General features: G+C 44.4%; 1 protein-coding gene across 2 annotated transcripts in view; it reads right to left on the bottom strand.

Annotated features, from left to right (window-relative positions):
- CAPZB (capping actin protein of muscle Z-line subunit beta) overlaps positions 1–17,919 on the bottom strand; it is a 63,956-nt gene that overhangs the window by 27,566 nt on the left and 18,471 nt on the right. For both annotated transcript variants that reach the window (XM_005145426.3, XM_005145427.3), the window contains exons 2-3: positions 17,116–17,205; positions 5,569–5,690 (exon numbers count right to left, since the gene is read on the bottom strand). In XM_005145426.3, coding sequence (XP_005145483.1) covers positions 5,569–5,690; positions 17,116–17,205 — 212 coding nt within the window. The remainder of the gene's footprint in view (positions 1–5,568; positions 5,691–17,115; positions 17,206–17,919) is intronic.

The following is a 17,919-nucleotide window of genomic DNA, read 5'->3' as shown; positions in this document are numbered from 1 at the left end:
CTGGCAGTGTTGAAGGCCAGGTTGGACACAGGGGCTTGGAGCAGCTGCTCCAGTGGAAGGGGTCCCTGCCCGGGGCAGGGGTTGGAACTGGAGGAGCTTTAAGGTCCCTTCCAACCAAAACCAGTCTGGGATTCTAAGTCCCAGCACCCTGTCCAGCCAAATCCTACTAGTGTCCAATGTTGGAGTCACCACTTCAGGCAGACAGAGCATTGACTTTGCTATCATGAAGTCTGCAAAAGCAAAGCCATAGTTTGGATACCAAGCAATGCAGGAGTGTGCTGCTGCCTTCACCAGCACCATTCATGAGGATGGACTTGCTTTTTCTTCCTCTACATTGAAAGGCTGATTGAAAACCCCCTGTTTTCTGTGAATTCAGCACATGCTGCTTCTTCATGTACGAGGAAACCAGTGAGCACAGAACTCATGCAGAAGCCATGACATCAAGATACTTTCATTGTAAACATGAGTTCTCTTCTGCAGGGTGCAGGAATGGCACTCAATGGGCAGCTCAGTAAACACAGATCTGCCTAACCAGCAGACTGGGGCATTTTCAACTCATTATGGTTGAAGCCAGCACCTACTTCTCCTAAAAATCCACCCCAAACCCAACAAAACCTTCTCCTAACAGAACCCTGTGCTTCTTTCTCTTCTGGTGGAAGAGTACTTGAAACATTTCAAAGCTTACATTGAGGTTATGTGAAGAAAGACAGATGGACAAGCACTTAAATTTCAAAAGTCAGACCTCTTAATTTCCCTCAAAGAGAATGGTTTTTGTTTCAGCTAACAGGTTTCAGTGGTGTTGGCACCAAATTCCGCATAAGGTTTCCATTTAATAGAGTGATCAAACACACTCAGAATGGAAATGTATGGACAAAGTCAGGGACATTGAAGTCTTATATTAAGACAGAAAAGCTCTGCCTTCCCAATGTGGATTCCAAGGCTGCTTGATGTCCTCCACAAACCTCTGTTACTACAGGAGCACTCACAGAAGTGCCTGCAAGACTACACGCAGGAGAAGTTGCTCCCCCGAGTAGCAGTGCCACAGTTGGAAGAAACTGGAAATTATCTGTCCATGAATATCCAAGGGAAGCTCCAAACATCGACCTTCTGGTCTGATCCATGCCTGCCATGGAGAAAAGCAAGTCTAAATGTGAGAAGGAGTAAACTGGGATGGGCTGAGCATGAGGATATTCATATCTGCGTATGCTGCCCAATGAGACTTGTGGAGTTATTACCCGGATGGCCAAACATCCCACAGCAGCTTTTATCAAAGCTAATTCCCAGCAGGAAGGAACTTCAATCTTTAGCAAGTAATTGCTTCGTGGAACAAATGAAGTGGTAAATGCCCCAACCCTGGCAGTGCTCAAGGCCAGGTTGGACAGAGTGGTCCAGTGTGAAGTGTCCCTGCTCATGGCAAGGGGCTGGAACTGGATGATCTTAAGGTCCTTTCCAAACTTGAAGACTGAGGTCATACATATAGTGAAGCTTAAAAAGAATCAAAGATAAAAGAATACCATTTATTAATGTTTTAATTCATTAATTCTAAAACCACTTGAAAAGAACACCTATAAAACTTGATTCCCAGTAGGAAACCTGACTATCTAGCTCCACCTCTCCTGCCCAAGTAGCACGAGGCTCACTTGTCTGCAGAATGCTTTGAAATCCTTGGGTTAGTATTAAAAGAAATGCAATTAACAACCCCTCCAATAAGAGGAAAGCCAGTGTTTGGTTTGAAGTGGGCAGTAATTGGGGCTGCAGCACGCTGCAGGTAGGGAATAGTGTTCCTTGAGACTTCTAATTGCCCCTGTGGTTCTGAGAAGCCTTGGAAATATCAAAAGCTTTTAAAGGCAGAGCTCCGAGATTTGGGCCTAATTGATTAAATTAATGTAAGAGGCACTTCCCAGTAACAACTTCAGGTTTTATGAGGTATGAATAACAGTGTCTGAACGCAGGCACAGAATGGGATTAACACGTGCACATGTGAGCCTTGCCTGGCTTTCAAAGGCTTTTGCTTTGTGTTGAAGGAAAGAATTTACTTCACAAAACAGAGCTGAGACCAATCAATTCCAGCAGGAAGAATCACTTCAATACAGAATGCTTGAATCCAAAGCCTTAAAGAGCATCATTCATTAATGCCAGCGATTAATATATTATGCCTATTCTAGATGAACAAATGGAATAGTTTTTTTCTGAAACCCCATTACTTAATAAGGCCTGAAAAAGTCAATGTGATTTAAACTGATTTAAACCCCCCTGAGTTCTCCCGAATTCTTGTAACTCTTTAAATATCTTCTTAGAAAGAGATTGAGCAAATTTCAGTCAAGCATGAAGCTAACCTTAAAGAAAGGGCTTCCACATACACTAATTCAACAGGGAGAGGCAGGGGGGCAGCAAGTGTTAGCAGTTACTGCAGCGTATCACAGCACTGTTTAACAAGTGCCCGTTCAAGCTTCCTGTGCCTCTGGTGCTAGATGTTAATAGCCTACATAGGATACAAGGGGACTGCAAGAAAGATCACAACTGCAGTGAGAAGGCATCTCTTGAAAGACCCAGAAGATAGACAGGATCTAATCCCCTCTCTTGCATCTGCCAGAGAGGATGCAGCTGCAGGTGCACACCCTGTGGAGGGCAGAAGTGATAAAACTATCCTAGCTACCAATTTAGAACTGATTCAATGCACGCAGCTGCTACAGTAGAGCTGACTGGCTTAGGCAGATGAGCTTAATGCACAAATGCTTTTAAAAGGCACCAGGCTGTTTCGTAGAAGGTTGAACAAACTTTCAGTGTTAGACTAGAACCCTAAAGAACACAAGCACTTTACCTTAGAGAACTTCTCACTTCTTGACCAACTGCAATAGGTTATATTTAAAGAAAACCCCAGATTTACACTCAGCTGCAATGCAGATGCGCTGTCAAACTCAGCACCCATTATCATTGCCTCCTACTGCTTCTAGGGCAAAATGAATCTCAGCATGATCTCTGTGTACATCATGTACAGATACGCTTTCAGTTTAACCTTTCCTACAACTCAAAGCAATTGATACCAAAGAATCTAGAATCCTTTATAAGCTTACCTGCTCCTGCAATGATGGCCAAAGAAAAAATGAGTTGTCACAGTATTCTCTGGAATTCCACTTTAAAATAGAATTCTTAAAACACTCTGGCCAGATGAATGTAAAACCCTATTGCAAACCTGTACAAAGCAAAGCTGGGTTCTGACTGTCGGTCAGTTCCAATGGTTAGCACTGAAGAATGTAAGCTGTTATACCCAAGCTACAAGGAGAGCCATTGATGTAACCCTTATAATCACAACCAGAAGCAGAGGGATGGCTGAGCTATAACTCAGGGCAGAAGATGAATTGTGGTCATCACTTCAAAGCTTAGTGCCCTTCATGAAGAGAAGAGAGTCAAAAGAAGGTGATGCACTATTTCTGCAGTATGAGCATTGTGATTCTTAATTACATATCTGGAACTAGGCCATGGTCACTATAGCTGTTAAGAGAAGTCAGGCAGTGCAGAAAACGGGGAAAGGGAGAAGATAACTAAGAGGAGGAAGCGATTATAGCCTCTCAACTGTAATCATCCTAATGGCAAGGTATAACACAAACACATTTAAAGAGAGACTCTGTCCAAAGTGGCAGCCAAAATACTGAAAACTCATTGTACCATGCCAGTATTACAGCCCCTTCTACTTCAAAATTCATTCTGTTATAATTACACACAGCTTATATTGGTCAGATATTTTCATTGGGTTTGTCTACAGCTATTTTGGTAGAGAGGGATTCTTTTCCTTCGCTAAACATTTGGGCACGGATTTTCATCCAGAACTAATGACACTGCATATCCAAAATCAGACTCAATCCTTTGCAAACAGGAATGAAAATGCCTTTTGCAGCTGGCACCCCCCCCCTCCCCCCCCCCCTCCCCCCACTTTGTATGGGAAGATGACTTTGCTTAAACTGAGTGCTTGCATCACCTCTTTACTGCTGTATCCATGCCACAGATTTTACAACCTTGCAACACTAGATTGCATTTCATAACAACGCCATAATTTTCATCTCAAAGCCCTCACAGTCATTTCTTCTAGAGATGTGACTGGTTTTAATTCTCTAAGACATAACTGTGCTACAGGAAGAGAAGTATGTTAGTCACCCCTTTAACAAGAGAACATTGCCACATTTTAGGCTTCAGTGAATGACTGCAAATCACAGTAAAGAAAATGTGCAGAAACACTGTGGTTTCTAGGATAAAACACATAGAATCATAGAATAGTTAGGGTTGGAAAGGACCTTAAGATCATCCAGTTCCAACCCCCCTGTAATGGGCAGGGACACCTCCCATTAAACCCTATCACCTAAGGCTCTGTACAACCTGGCCTTGAACACCAGCATGGAGCATTCACAACTTCCCTGGGCAACCCATTCCAGTACCTCACCACCCTTACAGTAAAGAACTTCTTCCTTATATCCAATCTAAACTTTCCCTGTTTAGGTTTGAACCCATCACCCCTTGTCCTGTCACTATAGTCCCTAATGAATAGTCCCTCCCCAGCATCCCTATAGCCCCCCTTCAGATACTGGAAGGCTGCTATGAGGTCTCCACAGAGTTTCTCTTCTCCAGGCTGAACAGCCCCAACTTTCTCAGCCTACCTTCATACAAGAGGTGCATACTATGTTGCTATCATACTGTGCATACTGTGCTGCTTTCAAGATGCTCCAGTCCCCTGCTCATCCTCGTGGCCCTCATCTTGTTCTGGAGACAGACCATGGGACAGTACTGGCTTTGTGTGACAAGGTTTTAGTAGCAGGGGGTGACTTCTGTGAGAAGCTGCTTTCCCCATCTTAAACAGAGCCAATACCAGCCAGCTCCAAGACAGACCTGCTGCTGGCCAAGGCCAAACCCACTAGCAATGGTGGTAGCACCTCTGAGATAATGTATTTAAGAAGGGGAAAAAGTTGCCACACAAGAGCAACTGAAGCTGGAGAGAGGAGTGAGAGTACGTGAGAGCAACAGCCCTGCAGGCCCCAAGGTCAGTGAAGAAGAAGGGAGGAGGCAGCCCAGGCACCAGAGCAATTTCCCTGCAGCCCACCATGAAGCAGGCTGTCCCCCTTCACAGCCCATGGAAGTCCATGGTGTAGAAAGTCTCTACCTGCAGCCCATGGAGGACCCCACACTGGAGGAAGGCAATGCCCAAAGGAGGCTGTGACCCCATGGGAACCCCTGCTGGAGCAGGCTCCTGGCAGGACCTGTGACCCCATGGAGAGAGAAGCCTGCACTGGAGCAAGTGTGCTGCAGGACCCATGTTGTTTGGAACTGAGGCACTCTACAGTGGTCTGGATGTTTATGCCCTCTCATGTTCCAAAGGCACTAAGGACAACTTTCATAGCTAGTGTCTTTAGTACTAAAGAGAAGAGGATTTGAAACAGTCACAGCTTCATCGCCGAGTTTCAAGACCATTAAATTTCTATTTTGGCTAAAATTTAAGAGGGAGAAGGGAATGCAATCCTTACACACAGCTCTCATTCACAAAGTAAACCAGTTAGCTCTGAGCTTTGGATATGAACTCACCTATATGAGTCTCCATCTCTGTTGTAGTCACACAATAGATAGTCTTTTCCTACCACCTTATCTCGTGCAATCTTCAATGGCTGATCAACGGAGGAGAGGAGATCTTCACAGAGGCTCGGAACCTGTTTGGAGGGTAACACATTCAGGTTAAAAGAGATCAGTATCTTGAAGGACAGATTTTGTTCTTCACAGCCCACATCTGCCCCAGAGCCAGAAATCCTTTCAAATCAGAACTAAAACAGGCTGCACTTTACTTACAACACAGGCTTATGCTCCCACCTCCAGTAATTCCAGCTTTCATTACCTAACCACTAGTGTGGTCCAGTACACTTCAATATATACATCCTCAGCGTTAGCTTCTTGCCAAAGCCAGCCAGTAAAGTGATTGTCAAGGACTGATGAATAAAGGTAAATATTTATAATGGAGGGAAATGAGGGAGCTGCTAATGCAGCACCCACCACCTATCCACCAGAGTGGGCTTTGCACAGACTCCCACTCTGGGTAGGGTTTGGAATAGTTTCCAGGCAGCTGGCCAAACATTACCATGTTGGCTAATGAAAATCTGCCTGTGTGTGCACACAGAAAGTCAAACACATCTCCTCCACAGGTAGCTTTAATGGCTTCAGATCCCCAGCTGGCCCCTGTGCTTCATGTAGAGAAAGACTACCAGATCTGCTCTTAACGTGGCAGAGAAGCTTTGATATCCTGCAGAGAGATGACACTGTGTAGCCTGAAGGCAGCATGAATGCAAGCACAAATTCCATCTCATGGTCTCTTGTGATCAATACCCATATCAATATCTTGTGATCAATATCCATTTCCATTATCAGTATCCATATTCCCATACTGCAGGCTTTGGCCACAGGCCACATTGGTGGTTCCTCCAGGAACTCCATCTCTCTACATACTTCAGGGCACCAATGGACCATCAACAAATCATTCCTGGAGCTACTACTAAAAAATTATCACATTGTGTGTTTCCCTTGGGAAAAGCATTCCAGAGACCACGCAAGAGAAAGGGACTCAAGTAAAATGCCCTTTTCCAGCAGAGAGCTGGGAATGCAACAGGATACAGGACAACTGGCAAGTTCTTGAATATATTGGTGACAACAGGCTGAAACAGAAGAGAAAAGAAATAATGAATGTGGGATCTCTTCTATGTTTCATTCTCCACTGTAGAGATGAAAACCTGATGTAGAACTTGAAGACAAAAGGCAAGCAAGGATAAAATGAATCATGAAGTGATGAATTCAGAACTCATAAGAAATGAAAAGGGGAGGGAGGAATAAAGACAATGTGGACATGTACTTTCTTCTTTTCCAGCCAGCTCTTCAGTGAGCTGGTGAGTACATTTTCAAAGGGAAAAAGTCTAGAGGAGAAAAGAAACCAAACAATTTGAGGTGCAGCAGCTCCCAAACCATAAGCACAAACTATTTTGATGCACTAGATATGACATAAGAGATCCAACTGTCTGAAACAAAACCATTCCCAATCCCAAGGCGGTAACATATAAAGGATACTAGTCAGAGTAAGCAGGCACAAATAGAAACCAACATAACCACAAAAGACCCCCCAAAAAAACCCAAAACCAAAGGACAAAAGATGTGGCTAGCAAGAAATGCAACACCTAAAATTATCCTGCAAACACACAGATGAAAATCAAGAAATGGTTGGTAACTTTACTGACAGGGCTGAAAAGCCCAAACCATGAGTTTGAGGTGTTTTACTTTGGTCTATGTACAGCATAATGTGGCAGGGAGTGATAACCAAAAGGCTCTGATTAACAAAGTATTTATATAAAGCTAGATGCTTCTCATAGGGGTTCAGCATCTGATACTCAAGACCTGGTTGAAGCAACGTCAAAACCATTCCACATTCACAGAGTAAATGAAGGTGGACAGGAAGCAAAGAGCTTTTAGGAAAACCTTATTCTGAAGACAGACAACCCAAATACTGCTACAAATCAGCACTGTCATGGCCCAAGTGAAGTGAGATGATGTATCTGTGGCCGCGAGCCCATCTGGTTCCACTTTGGCTCTTCCTTCGCTGCTCCTTTAGCTCATTCATTTTAGGCTGACTCTTCAGGCAGAGAGCAACTTGAGATGACTGCTTCCATTTCAGGTGCATGCACAGCAGACCCAAAGCACCTCATCATGAAGAGCTTTGCTCCGTGTTGTTCCTCAAAGTGACCAACTGAATATGTTTCTTCTTCTCAGCTGCTCCCTGGCCAGCTGCCATCAGCAGAGGTAAGTGTCCAGCAACAGCCTCTTCAACCTCAAATGCAGTCAAATGATGTGCATTTAAAATGAATAATGGTGATGAAAACATCATTTGGGGAAAAGTGGCATTTTTCCCAGACTCTGTTTAGGTTCCATTTCTTTGGGAAAAGCCCTATACTACACATGTGATAAGGGAGCACAAGAGGTCTCGCTGGACAAGTCTTCAAGCTCCCAATATACATAGAAAGCACTTTCAAAAGAAGCCCCAAACTCAAGACAGAGTCAATCCCCTACAGAAAAGCTCCCAAAAACCACCAGAATTTTCAACCCTTACAAAATCCAAAGATTAATGTTTAGGCTTAACTTCCTTTTAAAAAATGCACATGGCTGGTATGGTGCTTCCATAGCACTTAGTGGCAGAGAACAACCTCCCACTGACCAGAAGGAATTCATATTGGTTTTAAGATGCAATCCTAGAATCCCAGCCTGGTTTGGGTTGGAAGGGACCTTAAAGCTCCTCCAGCTCCAACCCCTGCCACAGGCAGGGACCCCTTCCACTGGAGCAGCTGCTCCAAGTCCCTGTGTCCAACCTGGCCTTGAACACTGCCAGGGATGGGGCAGCCACAGCTTCTCTGGGCACCCTGTGCCAGTGCCTCAGCACCCTCACAGGGAACAGCTTCTGCCTCAGAGCTCATCTCAGTCTCCCCTCGGGCAGGTTCAAGCCATTCCCCTTGGCCTGTCCCTCCAGGCCCTTGTCCCAAGCCCCTCTCCAGCTTTCCTGCAGCCCCTTTAGGCACTGGAGCTGCTCTCAGGTCTCCCCTTCAGGAGCCTTCTCTTGTCCAGGCTGCCCCAGCCCAGCTCTCTCAGCGTGGCTGCATAGGAGAAAGATACTCACTAGAGTATAATACTACATTACAATAATCCATTGTAACAACATGTTATGTATCCATTGCCTCTCTGGTATTGACACTACAGGACGTAAAGCAATATATCCTCCTCTCCTTCTTCGGGATAAAACAGGGAAGAAAACTCACTCATCTACTTTGGATGAACGAGACAGTTTCAGCAGTGTCTATAAAATGAACAGAGATACTCCAGCTGATGGAGCTCCTCCTGCAATTCTAATTATCAGAAAACCCCCAAGTGGCACAGTTATCCCAAGAGAACCATTTCTGTACCATTTATCACATGAACTTTCAAGAGCTGCTGTACTTCCTAAGAATGAAGCTACAAGATTCATGCATACTGGTTTTCCTCTTCTATACTGGAAAGCTGTTTATAGGGCAAATGCAGTCATCTGAACAAGATAATTTGCAGCTTTAAACATTTCAGCTGCATGCTCATGAGACTCTGATTCCTGCTGAATTTAGGTCCTTTGCATTGTAGAACATGCAGTGATAAGGAATTTGGCCCAGCTAGGCTAAGTCAGCTGCTGCAATGCCAGCACTGAGCAGTTACTTTCCACTATATGTATACCTTTCCTTCTGTTCTTCTCCATGTCAAGCACTGACCCTTCCCCAAAGCATTTTGGTCTCTTTAGTGCACATTCAGTTTATATTTAGCAAGAAACCATCCAAAATTGCTGATCCCAGCAAAGACAACTTTGCTCATGAGACCAACCTACCCTCTGAGTTCCCAATCTCAAACAGTGGATCTGTGCTGTTAACTTTCCTTGTGAGCTTGTTCTCTGTTAACCGAAAAGCAAAAATGATGTTAGGTGCCAAGAGTCATTATATAGGAAACTCGGACTTCAATTTAGAAAGGCAAGAATTAACCCACTCCCCCAGCCAAACACTACAACACCAAAGCAGGGGTTTTGTTCAATTCATCACTGCACTGTAAATAAGTGTCATGGAGATGAAAACACTGAAGCAATGAGGAGTATTTTATAAGCAAAGACTGGGCTCCCATCTTTATTTTGACACAAGTTTTCCCCACTCCAAGCAGTGGGAGGCCACATATTGAATACAGGCTTAACCTTGTGTCTTTAGCTAAAGGCCATCATTAGTTTCCTTTTGGTCCACAGTGTACTCTGGACTCTAATGCACCCATGTTTCCATAAGTAAGCACTCAATCATCTATTATGGTGCTTGTAGGATAATCATGGAGCAAGACCACCCTCATTGGGAATTAGAAAAGAAGAAAGCAGAAGGATCTCTGGGGGTCTGGACCAAGGCACGCAGCTGAAGCAGCATCACTGAGGAGCATACACCATGTAACAGAGCACTGTGGTTGGGGGACATAAAGTAAATGTGTAGTATGGAGGGGGGGGAAAGCTGAATGAAAAGGGAGTTAAGCATAATCCTGCATGTTGAACAAGGATTCTGTTGTTTTGTGTAACGGTATTCTCCAGCAGAGCAAGGCAGGTATGTGGACAGTGTTTTAATTAAGTCAATTGTGCTGCTATCAAGACAAATAATCACTTGTGCCAAAGCTGAAACTGTACACTTCTTGGAGTAGCCAACTAATAATCCTTCCTTCTTCACTCACTCTATGGCTAAAGGAACTTCATCAACTAAACAACCGATTCCGAATTACTTTAATATGATTAAACAAACATCTAAAAGAGTTCAGCAGTGACAAGGACAGTACTTTAGCTCTTCATGTCTTAAACACACTCCCCAGCCTTGCTTTGAGCCTGCTTGGCCGAATTCCATCAGATTCTGAATCACAGAATATGAGGTTGAGGGGACCTCAAGGACCATCTGGTCCAACCTTTCTAGGCAAAGCATGATGTAGAGTAGAAGGCCCAGCACCCTGCCCAGCCCAATCTTAGGAGTGTTCAGTGTTGGGGAATCAAATTCTGCACCTTACATACTCAGTGGCTTACTGAGCCACTCAACAGAGTACATTAAGGCTGTTGTTTTCTCCTACAGCCTTGACTGAAGTGAATCATATTTACAACTGAAGCAGCAGTGTTGTGGTGCAAGGTTGTGTCCCTGGAAATTGCCTCTTTTTTCCATGTTTATTCAGAGGTCAGCGTGTACAGAGCTCCACAGGCACCTTACACACTGGAAAAATATGCTAAATGTAGCAAAATTAAAGATGAGAAGACGCATGTTTTCCTTAAAGACCCAGAAGGAAGATGAAGAGAGCTTCAAGAGCTTAGCAAAGGCAGCGCTTGGATCCATTTGTCTTTCAAAGTCACATCTATAACATGCAGATATCTCAACCCATATGTAACTAGAGCATGTTTTAACGTAAAGTCACATCCAAAGAGGAAAGAGTATTTTCATTGCATTCAAACCTAATTTTCTTTATTAAGACAACTTTAATCATGACAGAAGTGGACAAAATCACAGCTCACATCACCTGGGGACATGGCTCCACTGCAAAGAAGAACCCATGCAAGTTACTGGGCACTCCTGAAAACTTCAGCTCAGATCCTTCCCCTCTGGGCCAGCATCTAATAAAATATTATTATACTTTTCCTGAGTCATTGCACAGCCTCAGAATTTCCTGTTCCTGCAGAACACAGCCACAGCCTAACGGATGTTGTGGAAACCCAAGAAGGAAGCCAGGCTCCACTCAGCTTGGACCTAAAACCACTTGGAAGGTCACTCCCACAGATCCGCACATTGCTCAACCTTAATTTGATCCATCAGATGTCCAAGGGCCACACATTCTTCAAGCTTTGTTTATCAAATGGACTTTTGTGTTCAAGACCAGATGTAATTGATACTGGAGAAACAGCTCAGCTTTATTCAAGTATTTGCACTGAACTCCAGCACGGCAACAACTACCAAAACCAAAATGGAAAGTAAGCAGTTTCTCTGGAAAAAGGCAAATGTTAATGGAATTGTAGATCCCAGTTTGTCTAGTTAGTGATGGCATGGCAGCAACATCACGTTGATTACAGGATTTATCTATTCAGCTCCAGAACCTCCATTTGAAAAGCTCAGAAACCAGGATCCTTGGCATTCTTCCGGTGATCTGCTGGATAAATAGGGCTTTTGCTGCATTCCCCATCCTGTAGCTCACTGGGAAACAAAAGCCAGCCATCTGGCAGCCCCAACTGAAGTGCCCCAGCCTTTGACTAGTGACCTGCAGGTGAAGGCTTCTGTATCTCATTACGAGTCCAAAGTCCCAGGAGCCACCACAGCATATCAATATCTTGGGAAGTCTTGACTATTTGTGTCAAGATTCCAGCTGGTGTTGGATACATCCAGCTACAACGAAGAGATATGCATGTTCTCACCAGTGACGTTGCTATATCCCAGCTTTCCCCCCCCCCTCCCCCCCAGGTTTCTAATCGGGATTCAAGCTCACCAAATGATCCCCACACACATTCCTTTAGAAAGATACTTAAATAGACATTTTAGGGGTCCCTAACACCAGCAGTGCAGAGGCAGGAGCCTGGAAGGAATGAAAGGCAGGGTTTAGGCTTAAGAAGAATAAGTGACTATGAAACCAGAAGTGAAATTCCCTTTTACAACCTCCTACAAGTGGGGCTGCAGCTCTAAGCCAAGCATCACATTAACAATTTACGTACATTCACTGTTATCTCCTATTACCATCAAGATACCCAAAGGTAATCCCTTCTAGCTGGAAAACTCCTGCTTACAGCCCCTCACCAAGTGGAAAACTGGCTCTCAACAACCATAAACCTATTCAGAGAGCCAGAGCCCCTTGTTTAGCCAACAATCTTTGTGTTCACATCCAAACAGGCTGCTGGTGGCATCGAATCTATCACCCAAGCCAGGAAGAACAGGTCACACACTCTGCTTTGAGACCATGAGGCTGGCAATGCCCTTCTGCTTAAGTTTTCATTGAGTCTGATGGGGTTTTTAAGCACCTTCCCCCTCACTAGATGCTCAGCTGCCATCTGCACTCAATTATTTTATCTCTCCTCTATACTGCAGAGGCTTTTGGACTCCAAACACAAAAAGCTCCAGTGACAATGTCATGTTCTTTATGGGCTGTGCACACCAAACAAGGCAGTTTGCCTGGGGGGGGTGGTGGGGAGGATACATTCTCTAGCTTCATCTATCTTCAGCTACTAAAGGCATGCAGGCAGACTCGAGACTTGCCTGGAGGCACATCAGCTCCATGAAGCAAGGTCCTGAATATTGTGCAAATATTGCAAAACCCTCAGTTTGTTTTTAAATTCACCATTCTGGGACTTTCAGAGAGTAACACATTCTACTAAAAATACTGCAGCATTCTCCTGTGATGAGGAGGCAAAGATGATCACCTCCCAGCTCTTTAATTGCAAACAGAGCTTTGAAACATAACCAGTATCATTACTGGCTGCTATATCTATACAAAACTCCAGCTTTAACTCCTCCATGGCAGCATAACTTGATCTTGTACTTCAAGAAAGCTTCCCCTTTGGGGAATAAGCTGAGCTTTACTTGAGTATCAGGCTTGGAAAAGACAGGAAGGTGGCTGCGGCTGTGAGCAACCCCACTCTCCTGGTGAATGTGCTGGTCCATGTTGTGAGGCAGTTCCATAAGGACAATTCTCCATCCCTTTTATTGCCATCAGATTTTCCTGACTCAGCTGCATTTTTCATCTAATTTATACTACACACAGGCAAACACCCAAATCAAACACTCAGCAGGAAACTCCTACTTGCAAGGGGAACTTGCTTAGCTTTTACCAAGCCTGAGAGCACAGCCATTCGGACAATCATGTCCCAGCCCCCTTATCTGCTGCAGATGGCCCATGAGCACGATAAATCCAACCCCCAGCTCCCACCTCTCCCTTGAAGCCACATTGGTGAAGCTGCTTGCAGAAACACCCACCAAAGGCTTCTGAAGGCTGTGACAGAGCATCTGTCACTGCCCTGCCCTGTTATTCTGCTGCCAAGGTGTCCTAGGAATAGATCCCATCACTGCCTGAAAACTGATGCCTCCTTCAGGGTTTCTCTTGGAAAGGACACAGGTGAAAGTACACTAGGCCTGGCTTAGCAATCTTAAAGAGCAAGGAAGCAGGAGGACAACTCTCAGACTGTTCTATCTTTCAGTATAAAGAATTCAGCCACTCCAAAGGGAGCTCTCCCAGCTTCCTTACTGCGGTGAGACTTCCATGAGTCAGAACAAGATCTCACTCTTTAGTGATACCAAGAAACATCTCCACCCAGAAAATTCCCCTACTATTCTCCTTCAGCAAGTGATGAGAACAGATGTGATTCATAAGTGACTTCTAGGAGAAGCACAGTATCAACAGCAGCAGCTTCTGGACAATGTGAGGCACTAAGGAGAAGTATTTATGCGACACAGTTAAGAGTTGTATTAATGTTACAAGTGCTATCACCAGGCCTATCCTCATCACAAATCCATTCAAGAGCAGGACAATCACCTTTAACACTTCCTTTATGCAAACTGCTTTACAGTTCAGACTTGGCTCACAGGTACATGCTCCAAAGCCTCAGTTACCCCAGATTCCAAAGGAGCTACATGGAAAATCAGTCTAATTTAAATTAGTTGTCATTAAAATGTATGTGCCTCCACTGAACTCTTTTTGTGGGCATTTAGGACATTCTAACAGCCCCCAAGTAGTCTATTTACAAATAATGGCCCAGTGAATTCCAACCAGTGTATCCCATGCCAAGGCACATTACCAGCACCAGCACAGCTTCTTTCAGACTGGACTGCTGGAGTCCTGTGATTGACAAGGTCTCTAATGAATTCTAATTGCAGACTGTGCAACAACAGATGTGGTAAAAGGGCAAACCACAAACTGGTTTGCTAATGAATGAGAAGTGTATGTTCTGATAAGGGCCAGTGACCCAAAAATTCTCCTCTTCCACCCACCCTTTTACTTCATGTTTAAGTTTGGGCCCTTTTCCTTGGCAGCCCAACACTTGGGGGCAGTAACATACAGCCTTGAACACATCCCATGGACCAAGATACTCTCAGCAGCAGTAGAGGAGGGCTTTGACAAAGAGGGACCTCAAGGAGGGACCTTCATGCTGTTATCCTTCCCACAAGGAATTCCAAGCCTAGGAAGTAGACATCAGCTCTTCACTATATTTGTATATTAAACGTTTTCCAAAACTAAGACATTTTAAAGTCATAGAATGGTTTGTGTTGGAAGGGCTGCTAAAGCCCATTCAGTTCCAACCCCTGCCACGGGCAGGAATACCTCCCACCAGAGCAGCTTGCTCCAAGCCCCTGTGTCCAGCCTGGCCTTGAACACTGCCAGGGATGGGGCAGCCACAGCTTCTCTGGGCAACCTTCAACCATCTTCATCTCCCTTCCAATGCATCTTAAGCAAGCAACAAAAGAGCAGCTACACTCTCAGTCACAGATCAGTTCCTATGGAAAGACCATGGGGAGCTGAGCTGCAGCAGACCTCAAAGTAATAACCTAAGCTTCCCACAAAAAAAGACAATGTGGGCCTCTGCTTCACATCTACTGCAGCATGGCAGTGTAATGAAGCAAGGCAACCAAGCACAAAGGGAAAACAAATCCGGGTGCCATCTTTTATAACTGTGTGACATAGTTTAGTGGTGGCCTTGATGATCTTGAAGGTCTTTTCCAACCCAGTTGATTCTATGATGCTATCACAAATTTAATGAACCTACTCACACTTGCCATGCATTTGGAGTCTGACCTTTCCTTTCAAGGAGGTTATTGTCTGGTAATGGTACAGGAAACAGAATGAGAACATCAGCTTTAAAGGTTTGGATGAAACTTGCCAAAAAAAGGTCAAAAAACTATTTGCTGGAGTCTAGTTTATGCTGTTTTTGGAACTCTTACAGGTGGCAGTGCATCCAGTCTAACTGGAGTGTAGACTTCAGGCTTGTGGAGGTCAGGCTGAGAGCAGCTGCAGAAGAGCTCTACAGATGTCTCAACAATAAAGAAATCACACTGGATTGAACAAATCAGTTCATTACTCCCCCAGAGAAGGGACTGCAGTGAGTAGTGTGGGAATCACACTCTCCTCCTAACAAGCATCCGACTGCTCTGGTTTATGTTACACTTGCAATAGGCAGAGAAGCCCGGGGAGCACGTTGCTGATGGAAAGCATGTAGAGCACTAATGAGCACCATCCAAAAGCAATTCCAACCTTCAGAGGTAACCAGAAATTTTGTGAGTCATTAAAAAACCTTCATACCAATCACACAGCCAAGCTCAACACAGCTCCCCAAACACCTTGTTCTGAATGGTCCTAGGAGCTGCTCAAACCCCAATACCTGTCCAGTCCTCCAAACTTCATCTGAATCCCAACCATGTCACCCCAGATCACAGCAGTGGTTTCATTCCTGTGTCCTACCTTCACCAACAGCCACAAAAGTGATACTTCAGGTTGCCAAGAGTTTTGGTGGCACAGATGTAGCCCGTTACTAAATGGTTTCAAGGAGAAATAATCCCTTGTTGCAGGCAGCAATTTCTTTCCTGACCCACAGAGCTTTCTTACCCGTACCTTGGCTTATGGAAGTAAAAGCAGTATTTAAGTAGAGTTTGATAAATTTAAGTCAGTCACTACAGTGAAGACAAGGCTGACAGCCTTGCTCCAGCCTCAATATCCTCTGTCTGCAAAGACTTAGGAGCTTAGGTCAGATATAAGGCATATATTTTGAATGGATAACAGCAACAAGTTTTCCAAGCCACCCATATAGTAGGTTCTGTACAGATTAAATCCGTATCTCAGGAAGTTACTCCACATGCAGCTGTGCCACACAGTGTTTTAGGGAACAACTGACACTCAGTAGCCTGTTACAGCCCAACTGTGCCTCACAGGATGTGAGGCAATCAGAATCCTGTGTAACGAACATACCCCTCCTTCCTACATTAGTTTTTTCACTAGCACAGAAGGAAAAGCAATGTTTCAGGTGCAAGCAGGAAACAGGGATTGGGCACAAGATGCCTGGCCACTGGATACACACAGGAGTGCAGAATACCTGAAAGCACAAATTATAAACAGATTTGGGTGTTCTGACATATTCTGCCTTGAAAATCTCTTTGAAGCAAGTGCCACAGCACATTCACTGCAGGAGTCCCGTGTCAAACTACAACCGGGCAGGCAGTTCATCAGGAGACACCACACATGTACAAGGAAATGCATCAACTTTGTATAAACTCCCCCAAATTACTTCTACTAAACAGCAGCCTCCAAACCAGTTATGACTTCATCAAGAAAGCTTTTAATGCCCCCTCATTCCAAAGCATGTCCATGCAGACACAGCAGGAGCTGTTGGCTTGCCCAGAGTAAATACATAGGTTCCTGACATCATCTGGGTAATTGCTATATTCTTCAACCTTGCCACTGGACAAGGAGAGAAACAAATCACCACCCCTCTGAGATGCTTCAGAAGATGTTCTTACATACCAGATCTCCATCACACCCAGCACTCAGGTCAGAGCATCCAATACTCACCAAGTCAATAAGGTCACTGAGATTCTTCTCTATCTGCTGTGGAGGCAGACGCCTCATCAAATCCAAGGCACAATCCAGCTGCTGGTCACTCTGCAGAAACAAGAACAGGGTTATTGATGGTATTCCATCACAATATGAACAGGGAACACATCACACTGACACACATGTACCAGAACTACAGTGCTTGCTGCCTCCTATAATACCAGAGATCCAGATTCTAGTTCTAAGCAGCAGTATGTTTTGTATTAGTACAAACAAATTTCAATTAAGCTCAGTACCGTTTGAGCACAGATTATTGACTTGGTGATGCAACAAGTGTTGCAGACTACAGATTTAAGCACAGTTTTAACTAGTGTCATGCTGCCAGCTCAACATAGTGCTGTTGATGAAAAGGAGTCCAGTCCTTACCTCACCCAAAAACCAGTTCCAATGTTTGTGCAAATGTTTAACGCACTGTTTTTCTGTGCTATCAATAGAAATCTGGGTTAGGGAACTGAAAGTTCCTCCTCCCAAAGCAGTTTGAACCTTTCCTCATCTCTATTGTGCCATTCAGCTTGAGATAACTCATATACAAGACAAATTCTGCTCCAGCACAGAGCGCACTCTCCCTCCTTCAGCTTTATTGAAACACCAGAATAAAACACACAGTATGATCCATGACTTCCTTCTTGCTAAAAAACACATCCCAAAAGCTGCCTGTACCTGGGAAATCAAAGACTTTATAATTATGGCAAGAAATCACGGCAACATATTCCAAAGGGCTTATTGCAGCTGATCTCACATCCAATTCTGACACACACAAAC

The sequence above is a fragment of the Melopsittacus undulatus genome, chromosome 12 (genome assembly GCF_012275295.1).
Source record: "Melopsittacus undulatus isolate bMelUnd1 chromosome 12, bMelUnd1.mat.Z, whole genome shotgun sequence".
In the NCBI taxonomy this organism is placed as follows: domain Eukaryota; kingdom Metazoa; phylum Chordata; class Aves; order Psittaciformes; family Psittaculidae; genus Melopsittacus; species Melopsittacus undulatus.
The sequence above is the reverse complement of the archived record's forward strand: the minus strand, read 5'-3'. Positions and strand labels throughout refer to the sequence as shown.